General features: G+C 45.1%; 1 protein-coding gene across 1 annotated transcript in view; it reads left to right on the plus strand.

Annotated features, from left to right (window-relative positions):
- Nucleotides 1-24,074, plus strand: part of CROCC2 (ciliary rootlet coiled-coil, rootletin family member 2) — a 120,530-nt gene that overhangs the window by 59,020 nt on the left and 37,436 nt on the right. Inside the window, exons 21-26 of the mRNA XM_063132255.1 lie at nucleotides 1,434-1,613; nucleotides 2,126-2,260; nucleotides 14,402-14,545; nucleotides 22,070-22,308; nucleotides 22,444-22,603; nucleotides 23,677-23,844. Coding sequence (XP_062988325.1) covers nucleotides 1,434-1,613; nucleotides 2,126-2,260; nucleotides 14,402-14,545; nucleotides 22,070-22,308; nucleotides 22,444-22,603; nucleotides 23,677-23,844 — 1,026 coding nt within the window. The remainder of the gene's footprint in view (nucleotides 1-1,433; nucleotides 1,614-2,125; nucleotides 2,261-14,401; nucleotides 14,546-22,069; nucleotides 22,309-22,443; nucleotides 22,604-23,676; nucleotides 23,845-24,074) is intronic.

The raw sequence follows: 24,074 nt of genomic DNA on the forward strand, positions 1-24,074 counted from the left end.
AATCTGCAATAATAAGCTTGTTTCATCATTTCTAGAACTTGAATTGTAATAGGCTTTGAGATCTTTCAGCTCTATTTGCATGTACGTCATCAGCTTCTGAGATTGCCCTTCTTGCTTAGATGAACTAATTCCCAATGGATGCTGTTCTGAGGACAATGAGACCAGCCCAGGCTTTCTGAGGGGCAGTAGCATCTGCTGTGACATTTTGCCATAGGGATCGTGGGGAAGATGCACTTCTACCATTGATGGTAATCTTGGTTTTCAGTGATCTGAACAAAATTAAATCAATAAAAAAAGACATCATGACACTCTGGTGCAGATATTAGTGTTCTTTGCCCACTCCACTCTAGTTATCTAGCAGCTCTCAACATGTCCCTGTTAATATGAAGCTGGTTCTCAGGCAGCCGACTCAGGTCGACTCAGCCTTCCATCCTTCCAAGGTCGGTAAAATGAGTACCCAGCTAGCTGGGGGAAAGGTAACTGCTAATGGGGAAGGCAATGGCAAACCACCTCACTACAAAGTCTGCCAAGAAAATGTCAGCAAAAGCAGGCGTCCCTCTAGGAGTCAGCAACGACTCAAGTGCTTGCACGAGAGGTTCCTTTCCTTTCCTAGCCACTATCAGTGCTAGGGGAAACTGTATAACTATGCATTCTTCTCTCTGTTATGAGAAGTTTTGATCTCACGACTGCTTGATATGATTGATAGGAGCTGATTTTGAAGCACTGTTGTGAGATGGGTGTGTGAACATCAAGATGATGCCTTGGGGGTCCTTTGTGGCCCAGTAACTCTGATTGTAAAAAAAAATCAGGATTAGTTGGAGGGGTGGGACAGGATATTGTAGGATGTATTTATTTACTATATTTCTACACTGCCCATTAGCCAAAGCATTACAAGTCACATGAGTTATGAAACGCACCCAGGTGTACAAATTTGGGCTATTTCCTTCGTAATACATGTTAATGGAGGCTAGTAATGATAATACTGAAGGAGAGTGTAATGTATGGGCTACAGTGATGGACAGGAATGGGGAATTGTGGTTCCAAACCTCTGCTCAGCCAACTTCACTGGCTATCTTTGTCACTGTCTCTCAGCCCAAGCTACCTTTTTAGGTTGTTGTGAGGATAAAATTAATCAAGAACCCCCATGTACAGTGCCCAGACTTGGGAGGAAGTATGGCATTAAAATGTTTATTAATAAATACATGAATAATAATACTTGCCATTTATATAGTCCACGTTGTGTACCAAAATGGCTCCCAAATACATAATGTGTTTGGATTGTGCCCTTTTCCTTGGAATCCTGCTATTCTCTGTCACGGTTTCTGCATACTGCACTGACGCTCTTTAAGGTCAGAGACAGACATTTGGCCAGGGAGATCTCGCTTATGAGTAATACCAGTCTACCAGATAACAACCTGCTCTGCTGACACCAGGAGGCCCTGCGTCTGGCGCTGATTGAGGAGAAAGATGAAGCTGTGCATCATTTCCAGCAAGAGAAGGAAGAGCTGGTGTCCAAGTCTGAAGCAGAGAAGAGGGAACTTATGGAGGAAATTCTCACTTTGCAGCAGAACCGGGATGAAAGCCTTCTCCTGCTAGAGAATGAAAAACAGAAGGTGAGGAGAACGGGGTGAAAGTGGGACATTCACTACTAGGGAGCTTTATACTTTAGTCCTGGTTTCTCCCAGCAAAAGGCCTATTGGGAGCTTTAACTGTGGGGATCTCTATATTGCTGAGTGAAAGCCTGCTTCTGAGTTGCCCGGTATGGCATCTGTAGGTTGGTGTACAACCAAAAAGGCCTCCTCCAATTATCTTAGCTATCAAACAAGTCTATATCAGGATAGGTGATCCACCCGTCACCTGGTCCCAAGCTGTTCTGAGCCAGCAACAAAAACTTGAACTTGGCTCAGTAGCTAATAGGCAGCCAGTACAGTTGTTTCAACACCTGCAAATCTGAGCACATCCAAGCGTCCCAGTCAGCCTCCCGGCCTCTGCATTATGCACCAGCTACAGCTTCTGGACCAAGCACAAGGGCAGCCCCATATAAAGCTCATTACAGTAATATAAATGTGAGGTTACCAATGCATGGGATACAGTGGCCAGGAGTTTCCCTTCTCACTATCTCCAGGCTTTGTCCCAGAAGGAAGTGGAGAAGAATCTACTTTTGGAAAAGCTCAGTGAGTTGCAGCGGGAACTCACAGTTGTCAGGTCAGAGATTGACCGGGTGAAACTGGAAGCTCTGAACCGCCAGGAGCAGGATAAGGTGAGCATTGCCGTTTGTGACTTATCCATCACATAGAGTGCAGCAGTGAGAGAATCTCTTTCCTCACAGTTCTTTGGGACCATGTAGATCAAATGATAAAATCTCATTTTCACATTCATTTTCACATTCACCACACTTTCTGGAACTCCTTCTCAGTGGAATCCAGACAGGATGGGTCTTTCAGGACGTTTAGAAAAATGGTCAAACCATTTTTTGTTCTTTCAGACATAAAGAAGAAGTTGATTTCAATTCTTGCTCATAATTGCATTGCACGGCTTATTCTGCTTTGATGGATTGCTGTCTTGCTTTTTCATGGAATTTTGAATGGCTGTAGCTCTTCTTGAGTTCATCTTTTAAAGTAGAAGGAATAAAAAATCTAAAAGAAAAAACTTCTTGTTGCCTTTGTAGGAATCATTCAGAGGCTAACTAGAGTAGCTCAGCTATATTTTTTGAAATGATATTTTTTGAAGTTTTCAGCAGAAACGTAACTAAGATAAAAAGAAACAACAACAAAAACCAAACTTCCAACAGCTCAGCAATCAGATTGTTTTAGCAAGTAGCTTTTATTCACAAAATATTCAGTTCAACAGAGCCTGCAGAAGGTGAAGGTATTTGCGGGGGGCGGGGGAGGCTGGTTGTTTTTGTCATTGTTGGGAACAGGGTCTGTTTTTCTGACGTTCGTTGTATCGTGGCAGAGATCTGTAAACATTCATTCTCAGTCATGATTAATAAAGTATTTTATATATTACTTTCGTAAGCTATCCTTCCACAAAAGGTGAGGGTCTGGCAGAAAATAAGATGGGTGTTGAACCATTCTGAAGCAAGAAATAATTTTCTAAGCTTGTCAGCCCCCATGTAGAAATTTACTTTGTTTTTACTCCTTACCACTAATAGTTTTCTTTTCTTTCCATAAATCTCTGGAACTCATATCTTAATTTACAATAATGCAATAATCTGATAATATTTCAGGTATTTCCTTTCCCCAAAATAAATCTAGAAAAGTTTTGTTTTATATGTACCATAATGGAATACCTGGATATTCATTTCAGGAATATTTCCTGCTCTGCTTCTATGGTGAATAAGTTTTGTTTATGCTCACTCGTTGGCCACTACATTGGTTGCGGGGTGCTGTATTTTCTAGGTGCCTTGAAGTGCTGAAGCTAGCAAGCCCCCACCAGCCTTTCCTACATGAGAAATCAATTGGAGGGGGGGCTTCCTTGGTCGCTAGTGGGCGGAGGTGCCCTGAGCACCTCCACCCAGCAGTGGCTAAGCCAGCTGGCTGCCTTTACAGCACAAAAGGCCAAGAGAGGGATGGCTTGGCAATTGCTGAGTGGAAGCGCTCGGGGCACCTCCTCCCAGTAGCGGCCAAGCTGGCATGCTCCCTGCTGGCATTTTCTAGCTGGAAAGGCTAGGGGTGGGGGGGTCTTCCCAGGAGTGGAAGGAACCTGCTGATCACAGTTTTTGGCTTAGGTAGCAAGCTCAGTCAAAAATTGTAGACCCCTGCCTATAATAAAGGTGTGTGTGTGTGTAGGTTCTTGTGTACTGTATGCCTTCGTTGGGTAGACATGAGACCTGTGGGATCTAACTTGCTTTTACTAGAACCCCAAGAACCTCCAACTGGACTCAGGGGCAAAATGGTGTCTCAGGGGGCTGAGCCAATTACCTACTGTTCCTCATGAAGTACATAACTAAATCTGAGTTACTACAGATTAGGGATTCTAACACAAGCCTGGTATCCATGGCCAGCTGAGATGCACAAAGGCCCAGTCAAATGCAGCCAATTAATACTCATCTTTACAATTAAGGAGTATTGAAGCAGAGAGATAACTGGTTAGCAGAAGGTCAGCCATGGCAGATATTTTTTTTATTTTAGTTTTACTTGTAATTTTAAGAAAAAGCAAGTGGTTCTAGCACTCTAAAGCAGAGGAGGGCAACCCCTGGGCCGGATACAGCTTTTGGCCTTATTTTATATGGGCTCCAGTGCCCCACTCCCATACTTTCAATGTACCAGCTGCTAATGCTGCCACAGAGAGAACAGCAGAGAGATTGGGAGGCAGGTGCACATGCAATCTCGGAGGCACAACCACAAAGCAGGGTGGCTAGAGCAGTACAGTGTTCTTTAGAAAGACACTCTAGCTACCCCACTCGATAATTGGGCCTATGAACTCCTGTGCGGGCCTGCCAGCCTCCCGGTCTTGCTCTCATTCTTGTGGCAGTGGTGGCATCTGGATTGCTGCAGGCCACAAGTACCTGACAAGCCAGCAATTGTTTCTAAACTCGTAGAAAACGTGATGAAGGTTCTCCCATTATTTCATCTAGTTGTGGCCTCTTTATATATTTTTAAAAAGCTTAAAAATATTAATTAATTAGGGGAATTAATTAGGGGATAGTATTGTGTTGGATCCAACTGCCATTCAAGCAAAATCACTTGCACAATGGGGTTTCCCTGACTCTCCCCCCCCCCCCCATGTGTGCCCCAAATGGTTTGAGCACCACCCCGAGCAGCTTTGGAGCATATGTGGGGAGCTGCAGTGAGGAGAGGGAAGTCCATTCTTCCAGCTGTTCCTTCCCACTGGCAGAATTGCACAACTGGATACAACCCATTGAAGATGAGGTACCAAGACAGTAGTAGTGCCAGGGCAGTGCCCGAGGCAGTATGCCTATGTACACCGGTTGCTGGAGAACATGGGCAGGAGGGTGCTGTTGCACCATGTCCTGCTTTATTGGTCCCTGGTCAACAGCTGGTTGGCCACTGTGTGAACAGAGTGCTGGACTAGACGGACCCTTGATCTGATCCAGCAGGGCTCTTCTTATGTTCTCAGTTGTTCCTGGGAAACGTAAAAAAAGAAAACAGCTCGTGCAGATAAACCCTGTTGTATCGATATGCATACTGAGGTGTGATGAACTCTGGGAGGAGGAGAGGATCAGGTAGCAGATGCTGGCGATGCCGTGAGGAAGTGTAATAGCCTTCCCCAACTTGGTGCCCACCAGATGTGTTTCACTCCTACTCCCAGCATCCTCCAGCCAACATGGCTGAGGAAGGCTGACGTACCGCAGTGGGGACACTGTTAGCCCAGGCTTTCCTTGGCGCTGGCGCTCTTCTCAGTTTGTTTCGCATCATACCCTGCTAGTTTTTCTTCTCTTTCTTTCCTTCCTTCCTTCCTTCCTTTCTTTTTTGTAATATCCCAACGTGGGATTGTTTGGTTCTGCCTTTAAATCAAAAACACATTGGCAATATCAGCCGGGGCCCTGCCGTATCTCTGGAGAGATCAGTTCACAAGCTCACAAGGCCCAGCCGCTTAAGACAAAGCAAACAAACAGCACAACAAGGGTGAGAAACCCCTACCAGAACAAATTTGAAAAGCATTTCAGCTGGAAAGATTGACTGGGAAACGAAAGGAAAGCCAGCTTTAAAACAAATAATTTCCCCGAAGGACTGTAAACAACAGCCCCACCCCAAACTGCTCAGAGCAGCACAGAATGACAGGAATGGATGTGACCTGCCCTATCGCTGGGATTTACTGGCAGTCTCTCCTGCTCTAGTCCACCAGCCCTAAAACTGCTATAGCCCTCTCTGTTCTCGCTCAATGGAACAATTTTGAGCTGTGCCCATGACTGTGGTCCATCTGGGTCAGTGAGATCGTGGCTGATACAGTAAGCTCTTTTTTGCAGGGTCGCACATGACAGGGGAGGACTCTTGCAAGCTGGGACAGAGTAGGGCGAGGCAGTGAATCCAAGCCAGACCCTCCTCCCCAGGGGCAGGGGATGTTGCAATTCATAGCTGGAAGCTGCATGGCCGCGTTCCATGCATGGTCCGATCTCTCTCCTCCTTGGAGAAGCGTGTGTGTGGCTTGCAAGGCAGTGAGCAAGTTCCTGGCACCAGAAGAAAAGATCTTGCCCAAGAGCCTCTCATTTCCTGGAGCTCCCCCTCCCTGCATCCCCAGGGGAGTTCCCTTCGGCCTAGATGGCAAAACAGAGCCTTGCAAACTCGGCGAGGGAAGCAGGAGTCTCCCTGCTCCACTCTGGGAACTGCAGTCTTTGCCAGTGCTTTTTTTCCACACGAGTTGAAGGATTGTGTGTTTATTATTTCTGCTTTCTTTTCCAGTAGGGTAATAATCCTTTGCTTCCCTGTCACCTGCATCCCATTTAAAAGAGAAGAGTGAACAATCACACTTTGATGGCAAGACCTCAATAGGCAGTGTACTGAGGGGGGAGCTAGCTTGCGTGTGTGTTTTAAGAACAAGAAAAGAAATAAGTTTCCTGATGTACGAGGGTGTTACTGCATTAAGTTTACTGGGGCTGGATCCTGATTTGGTCTGACTCTGAATGATGATGATGATGATGATGATGATGATAATAATAATAATAATAATAATAATAATAATAATAATAATAATAATAATTTATTTGTTACACGCCTCCCCCGAGGTGGGGTACAACACAAATAAAAACACCATAAAATACATACAACTAATTCAAACGTTTAAAACCAGCGCATCATTAAAAACAACAAAACCCAACAAGACAAAGAGCGTCATCAGATGAGCGTTTTATCTCACGCTCGTTACTGCCCACTCACGGTTTTTCATGGGTCCTTTTGACGCCGACAGCCTGCACGTCTCACACCCTTTCTGCTTATTTTCCCATCACAACAAAAGACCCAGAAAATCCAAATTTGTTCAACTGCAGCGAAACGTGCTGCCATTTCCTGCTGTGTGCTGGAGAAGCAGCAGGATAAAAACGCCCACTAAATGGGCCACGTGGTCATTGTTTACTTCCTCTTTTTTCTCCGTGTAAAGAAAGAGGAAGTATTGTGGGACAGAAGCGGCAGCGGGGGTGGGGGGAAGTGATGGTAAGGAAACACAATATTTTTCCCCCATCTGATGATGCTCAAAAATAATGGAGAGTTACCAGGTTTGGTTACTTGGTTCTTCCCAGAGTCAACAAATCCCTGAGCCTGGCTACCAAACTCACCAATAAAGTTGACATTTAACTCGCATATAATGATGCACAGAAATTCAACTCTAATCACCGTCCTGAGACCCTTGGTACATCTGCCTGCCTCTGTGTTACATCAGAAGCTCTCCTGATGGAGATGGGCTTATCCATTGGTGTTCCTTTGCTTCTTTCTAGCTTAAAGGATCCACTTGCCGCATGGTCCTCTCTCTCATAAAAGATTACCTTCACCTCCTTTATGTTTAAAACAGCAAAGAGTTTTGTGGCACCATAAAGAATAACCAATACATTGTGGCTTATGCTAGGACCCACTTCAGTGGAAAACTAAATCAGTTAGTCTTTAAAGTCCCACAAAACACTTGTGTTGGCTGCAACAGGCTAATCCTTGGGGGTCGCAGTAAAGGCCTTGCGAACAGCACAGTTATGCACCTCAGAACTGGAATGTAGCCTTCTCACATGACGCGGGTGAGCGTGAAGATGTGCTAACCATAGCAGAATCTACACTACTGCTTTAAAGTGCTTTAAAGCGCTTTATAACAGTTTTGACAACTGTTGGGGCCCAGGACACACTCCATATACAGTTGTCAAAACTGTTATAAAGCGCTTTAAAGCAGTAGTGTAGATTAGGTCCATCCCCTCTATCATGTTTCCAACGCAGGCCCCACCACCCTACAGGTGTTGGAGGGTGAATGTATGCAGCAGGAAGCCTGGTGTTCTTGTGTAGGTGACATGACATGGCAGAGCTACGTATCTAGCATGTCTCCCGTTCTTCCTTCACACAGTTCTAATCACATGAGTGTCTTTTACAATTAGCTACTGTAAGAGCTCACAAGTCTCCTTCAGTCTAGAAACAGTTCATTTTATAGCCTATCCTACCCCTCAGGATTAGGATGAGCAGTGACATTTCCTTACTAACTTTTCACAACAAATCCCGAGATGACAGCTGTACCCATTTTATAAATGATATAACTGATCTTGAATGAGAAAGTGGGACTTACCTAATAATGTTCCCCAGTGAGATCATGGCTCAGCTGGAATCTGAACCCCCAAATACCAAAGACCTATATTAAGTATTTTCAACTCTAAGCTATGGTTTGGCATTTTATATTATACACATTGGTTAGCTTTGGCTAAGTTTGAAGTATCCAGTGGTCTCATACCTGTGTAGGCTGTATCCTGTGGTCAGGGTTGGGCCACTATTTTGGAGTGCTGCTGCTTTGATAGCACTAGGGGGCACTCAGTATCCATGAGTCAATCCCCTACCTAGTCAAAGAAGAGCCTGCTATGAGAATAAAGATAAAAATATGTGGGAAATGTGTAAACACAGGCCCATCGCAGTTCCATCTTGGAGAATATTGTGAAAATTCATATGGTCAAAGAATGAGAACAATGGACAAATTTAAAGTGGGACACAGACATCTTCAAAGTCCCAAATTGGTCAGTATTTATCTGATGGGTGAAAGCATGTTTTAAAAATCTCATTGACAAATATTTTGTAGGAAAATACGAGCTGGGTGTGGAAATACCTTTTGTTAAACCTAGTAAGGATTTGGAGGATAAGTAGGAAAAAGGAGTAGAAAAATACTGTAATTGCACTCTTATTCTAATTATACTAGGCAATGTGATTTATTGGGGATTTGGGACAAAGATATAATATAAGTTTCCTATTCATGGAATGCATGAGGGTTTAATATCAGCTGACCGTAAAATGGGTGGAGCACTTCTTTTTTTCAGCCCGAGGGCCAAATTCCATTTCGGAGAAGCTCTCAGGGGCTGCATTCCAGTAGTGGGCGGGGCCAAGAGTAAAGGGGTGGGACCAACAACAAAAGGGGTGGGGCTAAAAACACACACCACACAACCCAATATATTGTAGCTTGGAGCTCTTACTGCCAATAACAATGCCTTAGAAGAGGCATTTCATCCTTCTAGAATGGGGGGAAATTGCAGAAATGCCGGGAAATGACCAATGGTCAAAGGAAAGGGGTGGGGCCATCTGAGGAGCCCCAGAGGGCTGTATTGGGACCCAAGGAGGACCAGATTTGGCCCCTGGGTCTGCACCCCTGCCTTAAAGCAAGGCCATTAGATGCAGCGCTGACTTCAGGCAGCCACCCAGCGCTGGTGCAACCTCTCCTGCTGCCATCCACTTGCCATTGCCACCACTGTGTCTCCCTCCCTGCCCACCGCCTGCCATATCCATCCATGACTATATGTCTTCAAAGCTCCGAGGTGGCTGCGAATAGGCACTGCGTCGGTTATGTGACACGGCTGCCAATTCGCAGCCGCCATGGGGCTTTTTCCCGAAGCTGCACATTAGAAAAGTCAGGGACTTACCCTAACTTTTGCCTTTGAACTGTGATCACTACTGTTCTTCCACCGTGTGACCTTGCACCAGTGGCGAGCTGGGGGTGTTCCAGGGCAGATGGTGATCATCAATGGCTCGCCGGAAGCCAGGCGGGAGGCAGGGCGGAGAGCCGAATGGCCGCTGAAGAGCCCTCACTGCATCCTGCAATTTTGATTATTTGCCACCACCCCACAGCAGCAAAAGTGCAGGGTTTAGTGGCGAAGCAGCAGCAAAGAAGCACTGTGAAGAAAGGGCCCCAGTCAGAGTAGACAATACTTTGTCAAATAGCCTGATTTCTTGTAAAGCAGCTTCCTGTTTCCCTAGGACTTTGTTCCTCCACACCCCATTTCATTCACACTCTGCCTTCTAGCTGTATTTGTGGCAGCAACCCATTTGGGGACATGCATCCAGGATGCCTCTCAGGAACAGCTGAGCATCTCTTCTGATACTCATATCTGATGCTCCTGCATGAGGCTACTTCTCTAAACCTTCTAAGAGGTTTACCATGCACACGCATGACCCTTCTAGATCTTGAAAGGGGTGAATGAGTAGGATTGAAGGTACACAGGGAGATAATTGGCAATGTAATTGGAAACAAGATCTATACTGTCCAAGTTCAACCCTGCTTAGATATCTCCAGGTGCTGTAGCATTGCTTTAAGCACAATGGGATTTCATGTATGTTGCAAATACCACCTTTGCCTTCAGACCGGGATTTGAACCAGGATCTTCTTTAGTTGAAATGGGAGATAGGGCTTAAAGATACAGAAGATTCACATAAATCAGCTATGGTTCACTCATCACCCCCATCCATCCTTTTGGAAAGACTCTGTTGCCTGATTATTGACAGGAGCCATATTGAATCCTATTTCAAACATCTCTCAGGCAAAGTCTTTGTTTATATATGTCAAATATTCTCTGTTTTCAGTTAGTTCTTGTTATTTATTATTATGTCATAATGTGTTGTATCTCCTTGAACTTTATTACAATGCTAACTTGACTTGCGCAGACCATCTGCTCGCTAGTACTTTATTGCTCAGTATCATACTTTTCTGGCTTTTCTGTGGGCTCCCAGAAAAGCCAGGTGTGAGGCTGACCAGGAGTCCATTGGCTTCCCCTCTCCCAGGCACTTCCCCCGTTCCATCCCAGCCACTGTTGCCTCCGAGCCCCTCCCCCCCACGCCTGCCCGCTGACTCATGGGACTTACCTGAGGCCTGTGCATGCGTTGGCAAGCTGCCTAGCCTCCTCTCTGGGCTTTGTCCCCCCCCTCAGCCATTTCCCTCCTGTGTTTATATAGATTCTGTTGCTTAGCCACACAAAGTTCTTCTCATAGCTCCATAGCTTGGAACCTCCAGCATACAAAGTTCTTGGCATAGCTCTTAACCTCCAGTGTGTCATAGTTCAGAACCTTCATGCCATGCATTGCCACACATTGCCTTAGTGTTGTAAATATACAGATAATCCACCTTTAGGGACAACTGCATGATGCAACCTATCATGAGCACACACAAAAAAGCATGATAGGTATCAGCCCTACCCTTTCTTGTTCCTCCTGAAAGTGGTCTGAGACATTAGCATTCCCCTAAGGTTTGGCTTATTTCTTACCATAAGTTTGCAATAGCAAAAGGTCAGCCTCCTCCTGCTCACCATTTCCCAACTCCATGAAACCATTTGGCCCCATTTCCTGTATTGTCCCTCTTTTCTGTGCCAAGTGGGCCATTTCCCATAAAGGAAACAAATGTTCCAATTAACAGCTTTTATTAGATGACTAATTTGCATGTCACAGCTCTGTTGGTTTAGATGAGCCTCTGGCAATGGGGAGAAAGAACCTCGCAGCCCTTGGTTATAGCAGGCAGAGTGTTTGCATTTTTATTTCTCTCCCCCTGACCCCTACTCCACCCTACCCTGTTTCAGTTCTAAACATTCATTCTGCCCATTGATGTTTAGAATGTTTCTCTTAACATTTGGATTTTGCTCTTTTGAACTGATGTAGTTTTACAGATACGGAGCTGAGCAAGGGAGCCTCATTGTTCTGAAACAAGAAATTAAGAGCAACTCACCAGCCCTTATGCTCACGTTGAGCCTGTTTGAATACTGCTTCTTTTCAGTTTGGAATCAAAACGTGCTTATGTCCTACTTTGTACATCTCTAGTGAAACTCAGAGTTAGTGTCCACATTTTGCCAAGGAGTCACTGTATTATGACAGGGTGGCCTGTATGATCTAATAGGTCACTTTCCATTTTGGCATGTTATGATTCTATAAAATGTAGCTCAACTTGTAGAGTCATTAACTGTTACAGACAAAAAAAAACCTAAATAAATACTAAACTTATGGGAGGCACCTTACAGTACCTTACAAAATTCTATTGATGGAAGGTTATTGGCAAGTATTTTAGGCATAGAGAGAGGAACAAGTTCAACTCTGTTCATGCTGCTGAGTAGTTCTTACTAGTGATGGGTGGAGGATGTTTATGTGATGGGACCAACAATTCATCCACTCCCATAGAAATGAAAGCATCTGCTTATCTTTTCTGCTGCAATGCAGATGACAGCTGGCCACATTACTGATCTGGTTCGCACAACACGACAACCCATTGTGGGTTAATTTACCCTTAAGAAGCTGTGGTGTGTGCCAACCACCATTATAAATATACAAGCCCCCAACCAGAGGTTGCCTAGGCTTGTCATGATGTGAGAGTTTTTTAACCTTCAAATAACCCCTGCTGACCAGGTTCACATGACAAGACAAGTCACGGCAAGTCGCGACTGGGCATTGCCGTGGCTTGTCAGTTCCTTGCAAGCAAATTAACCCAAGATGGAGTGTTGTGCAAATTGGCCCATTCCTTCCTTTCTCTGATGCACGATCTCCTGCTCTGCTGTTAGTAACATTGTCTGTCACGCTGTTGGTATGGGGTAGCAGTGCTTCTGCACCATCCCATATTCCAACTGAAACTGCTGTGGCAGGAAGTGATACCACTAGGGCATGCCTTGAGGGAGATTTCGCCAGTGTAAGCCCTGAGCTGCTCAGGGAAGTAATTCCTGAAAAATACTACGCTAACTAGAAGGACCAGCTGTTCCTACAGTTACGTTGACTGGAGGAACTCCACAAAATAAACATCCAAAATGAAGTAAAGCGTAGGTATTCATCCTGCCGCATGGGTGCTTCAGATGGTACAAGGCATGAGCTTCTCCCAAACAGGAGCAGGAAGTTCTAGGCCCGCCTGCCTGAGGCAGAAAGTCAGGCCTGCTGTAGTTGTTTCCAAACTCAAGTGTGCCAGAGGCAAAGAGAACACCAAGGCAGAAAGGAAGCTTCATATGACCAAGGCAGAAAGGAAGCTTCATATGACCAAGGCAGAAAGGAAGCTTCATATGACCAAAAAGTACTCGTCTGAGAGTTGTCCAGAGAGCAGGATTCACTTTGTATAAGAATTTATTTACCTGATAAAAAATGGATTTGAAAAGTGTTGGGATCCTTGAATGAATCATATTTAGGCTTTTAAAAAATTATTTATTTAAAATTATTTTTAGGATGCCTTTAAGGCTAAATCCTTTCAACGTGGTGTAGAGAATTAAAACACATACAAAAGTATACAAATAAACAACTAAATATACAATAAAATACTATAAAACACTATAAAAACAGGTTAGATTAGGGTGACCATATGGAAAGGAGGACAGGGCTCCTGTATCTTTAACGGTTGTATTGAAAAGAGAATTTCAGCAGGTGTTATTTGTATGCATGCAGCACCTGGTGAAATCCCCTCTTCATCACAACTGTTAAAGATACAGGAGCCCTGTCCTCCTTTTCATATGGTCACCCTATCTAGGCTAGACCAATGAAACCTCCAGTCCACAGATTATGGGAAGGCCAACGACAACAGGTGGGTCTTCAGAGACTTCCTGAAGACCTGCAAGAAAAACCCCTGATGGAAGCTTATTCCAGAGTTGCTCACCAGCCTAATCGCCCTTGGTGGCTGGCAAGTGAGAAGGGCCTCTTTTTTGTGTCATCAGCCTGCATGTGTAAATGTAATGTTCACTACAGTGGCACAATCTCACCTAATGGAATTCACTTGTCCAAAGAACGGTTGTCAAAAAAGAAAAGAATAGATTGGTTGCCACTGAACTTGAGTTGTTTTTAATTGCCTTTGTAATGATTGCTGCAGGGGGCAGTGTGGCGGCATCCCTTACAAAAAGTGTTGGCAATCCACACACCCTTGTTCAGTGTCTACATGGCCTTGTCATGATACCAGTAAGATAGCCTGGCTGCCTTGTCCAACTTCCTGTTTGCTTAATTCCAATGAGGACAGTTTTATTACGTGTAATGTGTTCAATTTTCCATTCCTTCACATGGTGACTGGTATTTATGATTCCTCCTGTGCAGAGAAACTGCCCCACAGAGCTTAAAAGAGTTTTCACTAGGGTCTTAGAACAGGCCTACTGCCTTGTTACCTGCCTGGCTCAGCAAATTTCAAATGATCTATGCTGCTAAACTACCCTAGAATTGAGCACTGTGGAATAAGAGTAGTGGAGACTAAGGGCTAATCTACCCCAAGCAGGATATTGCACTATGAAAGTGGGATATAAAAGGCAGGAGCCACACTACTACTTTACAGCAGTATTGAAGTGCACTGACAACAGTTGGGGCCCATTGACACATACCATATACTGCTTTCATACCACTTTCATAGTGCAGTATCCTGCTTGGTGTAGATTAGGCCTAATTGAAGTGGCTGCTAGTTGCAAAGTAGCTACAGATAAGTGTGCCACCACATTTTGGATCTTTACAGAACACATGAAGCAATGGTAGCTCATGCCATGCCTGTTTCTGTGGCTTCTTCATTACAGAACACTGTTGCCAGTATCACTGGTGAGCTACGGACCTTCCAAGCACAGTTTGAGGACGCAATGGCTGCCCATCAGAAAGAGGCCAAGCGTTTGAATGAACATGTAAAGGAGCTGGCAAGAGAGAAGGAGCTTGCAGGGAGGGAGGTATGTATGGTCGTCTTCTGGCCACAGAGGGATTCTTTGTCCCTGTTAAATATAGGCCCTTTCTACACCATCCGTTTTTCAAATGACGCACAGGGAATCCCGGGAGCAGGGAGGGATGATCCCTCTATTTCCCCAGGATAACTGAGACCTCAGTTATCCCGGTTTTACCTGCAGTCCCGGGACAATCCCGAGGACCGCAGGCGGTGTGGACACCCATCCCAGCTTCCCTCTTCTCCATGAGTAACAGGGGTCATCAGAGGGAAGGAGCTGGGATGGAGGGGGGAGTCCAGGGCCCTCGGGGGTGGGAGTGGGGTCATGGCTTCTTTCTTTTTTTATCTTAATTTTCACTGGAGTGCGAGTGCGCTCCAGCTCTTTCTCTTTAAAAAAAATGGTGGCTACAACAGGCGGCCCATGTGAACTGAGGGTGACGATCCCGGAAGCAGGTAAGTCCGGGATCGCCCCCTCTTCCTCCCTCTACACCCATAGGTGTAGTAAGGGCCATAGTCCAACAATGGCCTGGATATCCCTTTGTCAACAGATAGCTGTTTGGCCCAGTTCGAGCCATCACTGCAACTTGTGAATAAGGTCACAATACTTTGCATGTTTAGACAGACATGCTGGCTGAGGAATGCTGGGAGTTGTAGGACTTTTTTCTGTCTAAAAATGCATAGAGTTGTATATTAAGTTACTTTGCAGTGGAAATATTTGCTCATTTTTGAGGTGGGTGAGTTCCAAGAGAGTCGATTTGAAATCTGTGATCTTCTGCTCCCATTGAAATCAGGAGTGCTAAATGACTGCAGATTCAGCCAGAAGGACTGCTTTAACAGTGCTAGGCTGGAGACACGTAACTTTGTTTTTCAGACATTAAGCAGCAGGATCAAGGCAAAGTTGCTGGGAGGATGCATATCATCACTAATCTATCATCACTAATCAGACAACTTTTGCAGGCTTCAAAACCCTGCAAAACGTCTTAGATCAGGGGTGACAACAGGACAAATGAATGAGTGTTTACACCTACAGGCAATGATGCTTCTATCATACCACTTTCACCTCTCTGAAGAGCTATCATCTGTCTGTGGGTTAGAATTGGGTTGGATAAAAGTGACTTCTTGTATTGGTAATAGTCAATGTAGTCTCAAGGGAGGTGCGGATTAGAATAATTGGCAGTGATCCCAGCCTATCAGTGCCTTTACACTGGGTATTTCCAGTTGAGACCTTTACTGTGCAAGCACACCGCCTCATTCATGTAATTTTACAGACAGTCCAGACAGCATTGTCTTCCAATTGCAGCTCTCCCATGTTTTCCTGCTGCTACTTGTCTTTTTCCTTAACAGGAAAAAACATATTTTAAGGAAAAAACAACAGAATAGCTGCACAATGAGCGTCATCACACGGGAGGAAATCGCATTTCCTTACCGTCGCTTCTCCATCCATGCTTTTGTCCCTCATTACTTCTTCATTCTTCCCAAAGGGGAAAGAGGAAGTAAACAAAGACCACGTGGCCCATTCAGGGGCCGTTTTTAACATGCCACTTTTCCTGCCCACAGCAGTAGATTGCAGCACATTCCATTTTTTAAAAAAGTCGGATTAAAAGGGGTCTATTTTGCTACGGAAAAACAAGTGGGAGGCGGTCATTGTCGGTGCTATATAAATAAATAATAATAATAATAATAATAATAATAATAATAATAATAAAGGACATGTGCACATCTGTAAGTGGGCAGTTGCGAGCGAGCGTCAGATGAACCTCAATGCCTTTTGAGTTTTAGCGCTAGGAGCTGTCCATCTGGAAACAACACCCAATCCCAGTGGTGGCCTGCTATTAGTTAAAATGGAAGCAGGGATCACTGCCCATCCTGTAATGTCTCCCCCTCTTTCTAGCATCTATCTCTAGATGGTGACCAATAGAGTGGAAAAATATCTACAGCTCTGAAAACATCCCCAGGTGGTAACCCTCACCCACTGCCAGATGCTTCCAGGACTCTAGCTCTCTGCAAAGACAGAACAGCAGAACAAGAGAATGACCCCAGCCTGAAAAGACTGGAGGTGGGGTGAGGGGGAAATAGAAAATTAAAGGACATAAAAGAGGAAGAGAGAGTAATTTAACATGACAGGCTGTTTATTTTGGCAAAAAAAGGGCCTCCTTTCAACAGATTTCAAAGCCCAGCCCCAGGAGGGACCACACAAGCAAGCAGAAGAGGGTTGTTTCAGAGGGCAGGGAGGGCAAAAGGAATGGGGATGGGGTGAAGGGGATGAGCATATCCCTACGGAGATAGAGGATGGGCAGAGAAAGACCAACACAGCATGGGAAGGGAGACATCAGCCGAAGAGAGAGAGAGAGGGAGGAGAGGGGAGAGGACAGTTGTGGGACTAATATAACAAGCTGAGGGCAAAGAAACACAGAGCAAAATCCTCACAGGCGCCAGCATTGACCTACTTATCGCCATGGGAACCATAACATTTTCACAGCCTTTTAACTTGAGGAAGTCAGGCTCATTGAGCAGCCTTCCCATACATGCGAGCACACTCTCATGTAAATGCACATACAAACTCATTCACAATTAAACACAGAGAGTGAGATATATATATACACACACACACACACACACACACACACACACAGAGTCACTCACTTTGACGAGCAGGTAGCGACGTGTGTCCTAGACATGTCACCCACTTGTGAGTGCACACATCCTTGTGCAGCCATGCACACAGACAGATATATGTCCTTCCTATGTGAAAATAAGTGCATGAGTTCACATCCGCTCGCATGTGCACGTGTTGTTCTGGTACACATCATTTGGTACGCTTCAAGCACTTAAATGCACAGTCACGCTCCCATCCTTTCCATTACCCCGCCACACACACACATACAAATTGTACGCCTTCTTTCTCTCCCACCCTGAAATACCCTCTTCTATGTATCCAGGACTCAGCTGGAGTCTTGGCTGCCCAGGCATTATTTCCAAAGAGGCTGTTTATAAAAACTTCTAGTCAAGATATAATTATAATAATCACATTAAGAGCTTTGCTGCAATGTTCCTGCAAATGAGGGAAGTTCTGCCCTTACACAGAGAGAGCGAACGAGCCAGGAAGAGGAGAGGGTGTGTGTGTGTGTGTGTGTGTATGCAATGTTTTCTTTTCATTCCCACCCCCTGCTAACCCCCCTTTCCTTATCCTGGGGAATAAAAACAGTTTATTTTATGATGGATCGTCCCTCGCTTTGGTCACTGACCTTTCTTAGCGGATTTCTGCTGAGCTCAGCAGAAAATGCGGAGTGCGTTTGTGGATCCCATATGTGGGTGGGGGCTGGGAGGGAAGGGGGCTCACCCTAATCCTTCCCAAAAACAGAACAACAATAACAGAGAGCTGGTCGGAATGAGCCAGGCCAACAGGGAGGATCTGGACAATGTTAGAGCCTTTCAGAGTAAAGAATTAGGAAAGAAAACTGGGAAGAGGAGGAGCGGGGTTGGGGGCTGGGGTTTGTACAGAACTCGCCTGCCCGGCCCCAATCCCAGTAATATACAGGGCACAGAGCAAAAGCAGGCTCAGCTTTTCCATAGAGGCAGAATTAGAAGGCAAAGTGCTATTTTCCCCTCGATTTAAGGCACCCTATGCAGGAAATAGCTGGAGTATTCCCAGGAATGATTCACTCTGCAGCCTCTGGGGCCCATTGTATTGGACCAGGATGCAACCTTGCTTGTAGCTGTATGGCTAAGGTGCTGAGGGGAGCATGTGCATTGCTCTGTGGCTTTGTGCATGTTTCTGGATCTCTAGGGACGTTATCTACATTGCAGCTGACCATCATTCAAATATGGTACTGCTTTTGGATCTGACTTGGCTCTTCAACTGCTCTCATTTCTCCAAGCCTATTGCTGCTGCTGATCTTCCTGGTCTGCTCCCATCCCAAAATGTGAACCAGGTGGAAACAGTTACTTTTTATACCAGGCTCAAGAGCCATGTGCATCATGAAAAGGCAAGACTAGATCCCCTGGAGGAGGAGCATGGCCCCATGCCCAAGCATGAATTTAATTCAAATGACCATCTCACCATTTCTTTTTTTCTGTATGGAATGCCATAAAAGCCTTCCGGACAAGACTTTTATGGCGTCATCACCCTGGCTTATTCCCGGAATTTTACAGGGGACCCGGCCAACTACATCTTCCACTCATAGCCCTCTCATGTTTTCCTACCATTTCTTCTGTCTCTTTCCTTACCGCAGAAATTATTTGGGGAAATTGAAATTTCTGCAAAATGCCTTCTTGATTGTTAGCAGTAGGAACCCTGCATCTGGAAGCATCCTATGTTGCTAAGTATTAGCAGAAACATTTATACTTCTCCTATTAGTACAGCTTGGACTGCATAAGCACAAGTTTTTTAGAAGTTCCCACATATTCTCAGTATCTATGCTGCGGATCAGATGCTTTAACAGATGATGATGATGATGCAACACCCTAATATAGGCCAGCATCTTCAGGACATGTGATGTTTCTCACTGTATCTGTAGAGTGCATGAAATGGGAAGGTCTTAAGATCACCTGAGGTCATGTGTTGCTGCTGTAACACATCTTCAAGGAACAAATTCCTCCAGCTTCTTTCCTTCCTCACACTTGAAACATAATCTTCCTCCGCTCATGCACAGTTTTACACCGAAATCCATAAGCCTGCTGACAGATCCAATTATGTATTCACAGAATCTGGCTAATACCATTTCGCACCCACACCTCTTGCTCACACTCTTATATAGGTACAAGCTGAGATCGATATTCACACTCTGACACGTTCTTACATTCTCCATTCACACATAGTCTTGCACACACTTCTTTTTTGGAGTAGGACATTAAGCTTTGCGCTCATGTGGCCCCCAAGAGAAGAAGAGCTATGATTGGCCCAAAGTTACATGAGTTGAAGGATCCTAGCATCTCAACAGCGACAATGTTACATATTGTTATGCACTCCCTCCTTCCCTAAGTGGTGAGAAGTTCCAGCGTTAGCACTTACTTGGGTGGGGAACCCTGGAAGTAGAGATCACTGCAGACATGGCATTTTTGCAGTATTTGGGATTTATTTACAAATAATACAAGTTGATCATAGGCAGATGCAGACTGCATGCCACTCCTACAAAGCAGCTGGCTCCCATCAGATCCCAAGAGAGACAACAAAACAGCCCAAGGTGCTTTTAGCCTTCCAAAAATCAAAGCTCTCTCTTCTTCTTTTCTCTCAGTATTCCAAACCCTGCTTCCATTGTGATTTTCATACAACAATCTACCTTACATCATTCTGGCCTGGATGGATGGTAGGTGAGAAAGTGTATCATCCCAGAGAGACATCTGTATCAAAGCATCTTTTAACAGTCAGTCCCAGGGGTGTTGCTAGACCTGGGCCCAAGGAGCCCCAGCCTTTAACCTATTCCCAGCTCCCTGAGTGTCCTTTGGTGCCAATGGAAGGGGTTAGTTTCAATTTAATTACTATGCGAGGGACATATCAAGTGGGGGGTTGTGCAGGTAAGGAGAAAACATAATCAAATGCATCTTTGGTTTGTGTATTGGTAAGTACTGCTCTGAGTTTATTATAAATAAGCTTCCCTACACAATGGTCTCTACTGCTTGTATCTGAAGCTACTATGAGTTAATTATAGTCTAAAGAGGTAGGGACAGTGAATCAAGAAAGAACTCAGCATCAAAATAGAAAGGATACTGCTATGACCTCCCCACTTCCTAAAGTGGTGAGACGTTCCAGCACTTATTAAGGTTTGGATTACTTTTGTGAAGAGATCGTACAGCATTTTGTAATATTTGCTCTATGTAGAAATATACAGCATAGGCAGAAACAAACCGCTTAAGTACTCCTAAAAGCAGCAAGCCTACTGCCTTTCTCAGACCCCTAGAGATGTACCACAAGATGCCTTCCAGCTTCCATCAACTCTTAGCATTTCTCCATCTCATTCTGTTTCTGGGTGCTTCCAGACAGAGAGCTTCTAGTGCTACCGGTGAGAATGTATTGTGTAGCTATTCTGCCTCCCACCCCCACCCCCCATAATGGGTTTTCTGTGGTGAGAAAACAGACAAAAGAGGCAGTGAGAAAACACGGGAGAGTTATGAGTGCAAGATGTCATATTGTCATTTGGATACTCTGCAAAATTCCATAAATGAGGGCAATGGTGCAATAAAAGCTATGTCTGGAAAAACCTTCTATGTTTCAAAAACCAAAACAAAACCCTCAAACACCAGCATCTTTAATCCCATGGATGCCCTAAATAATTAGTAGATGTGTTATTGTGTTGTGTCCCAATCACTGTAACTGTACCAACTGTAGCCTCCAATGTGTCAGCATCAGATTTACTGTGTGTCTCTAAGAGAGTAACCCTAAATGTGCTTACTGGAGATTAAGCCCCATTGAAGTCAATGGGCTTATTTCTGAGTAAGGTGTAAGGCATCTGAATATCCTAGGTAAACACAAAAGGGAGAGAATAATCTCAGGATGCAGAGAACAATTGTATTGATGAAAAGCCCGATTCATCTTGGCCTCTATTTTTATTGTTAGGCCCTCTTCAAAGGGTTGTAATAATATTTGCAGAGATTATTAAAACAGATTGTCTTGTGCTGTAAGTGTTTACAGCACAAGACAATGACCCTGTTCAGACGACATACTAAGCCATGCTGGTTAAGCATTTTGATCTAAACGTTATGATTTAGCATGTCATATGAACCATGACTAAGGCCTTAGCTAGACCTACCTCATAGTCCACAACGGAGGAGGGAAAATCTTGCGTTGTGATTAATGCGAGATCCCTCCTCCGTTTACATGTGAGGCGTGACGACCTTAGGAGGAGAGGCGTTGTGTCTGCCATTTTTTTATTTTTTAAACACACAGGAGCATACGAACACTCTGGTCTAAAGGTAAGGTGTTGTTTTTTTTAATTTTAAGTACTTTTCCCGCTCCCCCTAACCTACCCCGGATGGGTGCAGCGCTCCTGAGGAGCGCTGTGCCCCATGCGAGGAATCGTGCAAAGCTAGGTCAAGCTACGGCAATGGGCCACACGTTCCATGGTCTCAGCCTGAGACCACGGAAAAAGCGGGCCCAAAGGGGTGGGTGAGTTCCTGGGGCAAGGGAAGGATGATCCCTCCCTGATCCCGGGATCCCCTGTGGACACACAGGGATGATCCCGGGGTTCTCCCCAGGATTTTGCCCAGTCTAGCTAAGGCCTAAATGTGTTATGTGAACCACTCCTAACCATGATGGTTACATAACCACGATTTAAACACGCTCACTAACCATTTGCTGCAAAAGGGTTAGCGGCCTAACCATGGCTTAGCGTGTTGTCTGAACAGGCCCAATCTGTTTAAAAAATTTCTGCAGACCTTGAAGAAGGCCTGAAAGAGGCTGAAATGCATAGGGCTTTTCATCAATAAAATTGTTCTCTGCATCCTGAGACTATTCACTCCCATTATTTCTGAGTAAGCCTTAGGATTGTTTTGCCCATTTAGGGTTCCTGGCTCAGCAGAGTGTGCCTTTTTCTTAAAGGCAGAACAGCTAAAAGCACAACTGCGGCTAGCAGAGGATATGCATGCAGGAGTTTGCAAGGAGCTGCATGAACTTCACCACAGGCTGCAGGAGTCTGAAGAAGCCCATGATCATAAACAAAAGGAGCTGCTTGAAATTCATAGGGCGGTAGTAGATGAGAGGAGAGAAAAAGAAGCGCTACAGAAGTCCAACGTTGATCTACGAGCAGCTATCAAGAAAGCAGAGAATGAGAGGCTCAGGTAGGTAAACTTGACACTGTGAAAGGCTGCAGAGAGAAAAAAGGATATAACTTTGGTGAGCTAGATGCTGCCAGCTCACCATTTTTTTTAGGAATTGCTTGTGTTTAGACCATTTATTACTGGCATCTCCTGTAGCTTGCAGAGAACCAAGGGGGAGAATGAGCAGAAGATTGCTGTCCTGGAAGAAGCAAAAGCAGCCGTTGAGAGAGAGGTGGGGGAGCTCCGAGCAAATCTACGGGAAGTGGAGAAGTCACGCATGGAAGCTCGCAGGGAGCTACAGGAGCTGCGCAGACAGGTAGCTCCATCCCAGAATGCTCCCTGTCTCTCTTCTCCTGCAGAACTCTGGCTGTTTAAGAGTAGCTGTAGGAGACACTTGACATTGCCAGATAAGGGGTTTTGTATTGCCATTGCTGCAGGCCCTAGCATAGCTTCAATTTAGGGGAAAGCAACTTTTTCTGTCTAGGGTAATCTGTCAGGGGTTGTGCAGCAGTGCTGGACAGGGGCAAAGAAGGGTCAGAGCCAAAGGTTCACCACTTTTCTCTTTCTGCTACCCTCCCCCTTTCTCTCTCTTTCTGCCACCATCTTTCCCTCTGCCCCTCTTCCTCCCCAAACAGGAGCTGCCAGGGAAAGGAACAGATCACTTTTGCCTGGGCTCTGAACTAATCTCACGCAGAGGGCTTTTGAAATTAGCCAGAGGGCCACAGGTTGCCCTCCCCTGTTTTAGACTCGGATTCTAGGGTGAACTGAACAGAATGAACTGTGGCAGAAGCAGCAACACCATCCCAAAGCAGAAAGGTGCTATTCCACTTGTGTCCCAATTGTGGGCTTCCCAAGATGCAGCTGGTTGGTCACAATGTGAACAGCTTGTTGGGCTAGATAGACCTTTGGTTTGATCCAGCAGGGCTCTTCTTATGTTATGTTCAAATGCCTTTCTTGTTTAATTTGAACCTAAAAGTCTCTTTGAAACAGCCCCCAAACCATGATCATCCATCATAATTCCTGCCTTTGAAGCTTCTCTTTCCAAATATCTTAAGCTCTGTGTTCCTTCCCTTGTAGTCTTGGTGCTGTGTTCCCCCATTTGGGGCTTCCTCACACCAGCTATCCTTAAAAGAATATGCAACACATACAGTTTGTTGCATTTGCAACAAATATGCAGAATTGTAATCTTCTCATTGTAGAATCTGGTCACTTTCTGCTGGAAGAAAATTAATCTCAGGATAAGTATGTGACATGGGCAATCATGTCTAACAGTGGTTACCAATTATGGGAGTAACGGTTTAATGGAGAAGAGTCTACATATGTGTTGGACTCTACCAAGCAGAGACCATGCACTGGGGAAGACTCTGGATTCCATCTGTCCCTTTGCAGGTGAAGGCCCTAGAGAGCGAGAACAGCAAAAGAGCCCAAGAAACTAACGAACTACAGCATCGGTTGCTGCAGGAAGAACAGATGGAACAGCAGAATAGCAAAGAGGCTCTGGAAATGAAGCAGAAAATAACTGTGTTGGAGATTGGCCAAGAATCTGCTCACAAGGAGGTAACATTCTGGTAGGCAGTGGAGGATGCTAGTCAGAGATGGAAGAAGAGCTGAAGAATAAGCTGAGAGAGCTGAGGAGGGCAGTGATCCGTCACAGGCAGCAGTGGAGATACGTTGCAGGGGGGGATTGCATACGTGAGTGGGGAGAAGGGGTGTCTGTGTGGACCAGAGGTCTACTTATCTTACTGTTTAAGATTTATCAAGTGCCAATATGTAACAATAAAGCAGGT

This window comes from Elgaria multicarinata, chromosome 8 (assembly GCF_023053635.1).
Source record: "Elgaria multicarinata webbii isolate HBS135686 ecotype San Diego chromosome 8, rElgMul1.1.pri, whole genome shotgun sequence".
NCBI lineage: Eukaryota > Metazoa > Chordata > Lepidosauria > Squamata > Anguidae > Elgaria > Elgaria multicarinata.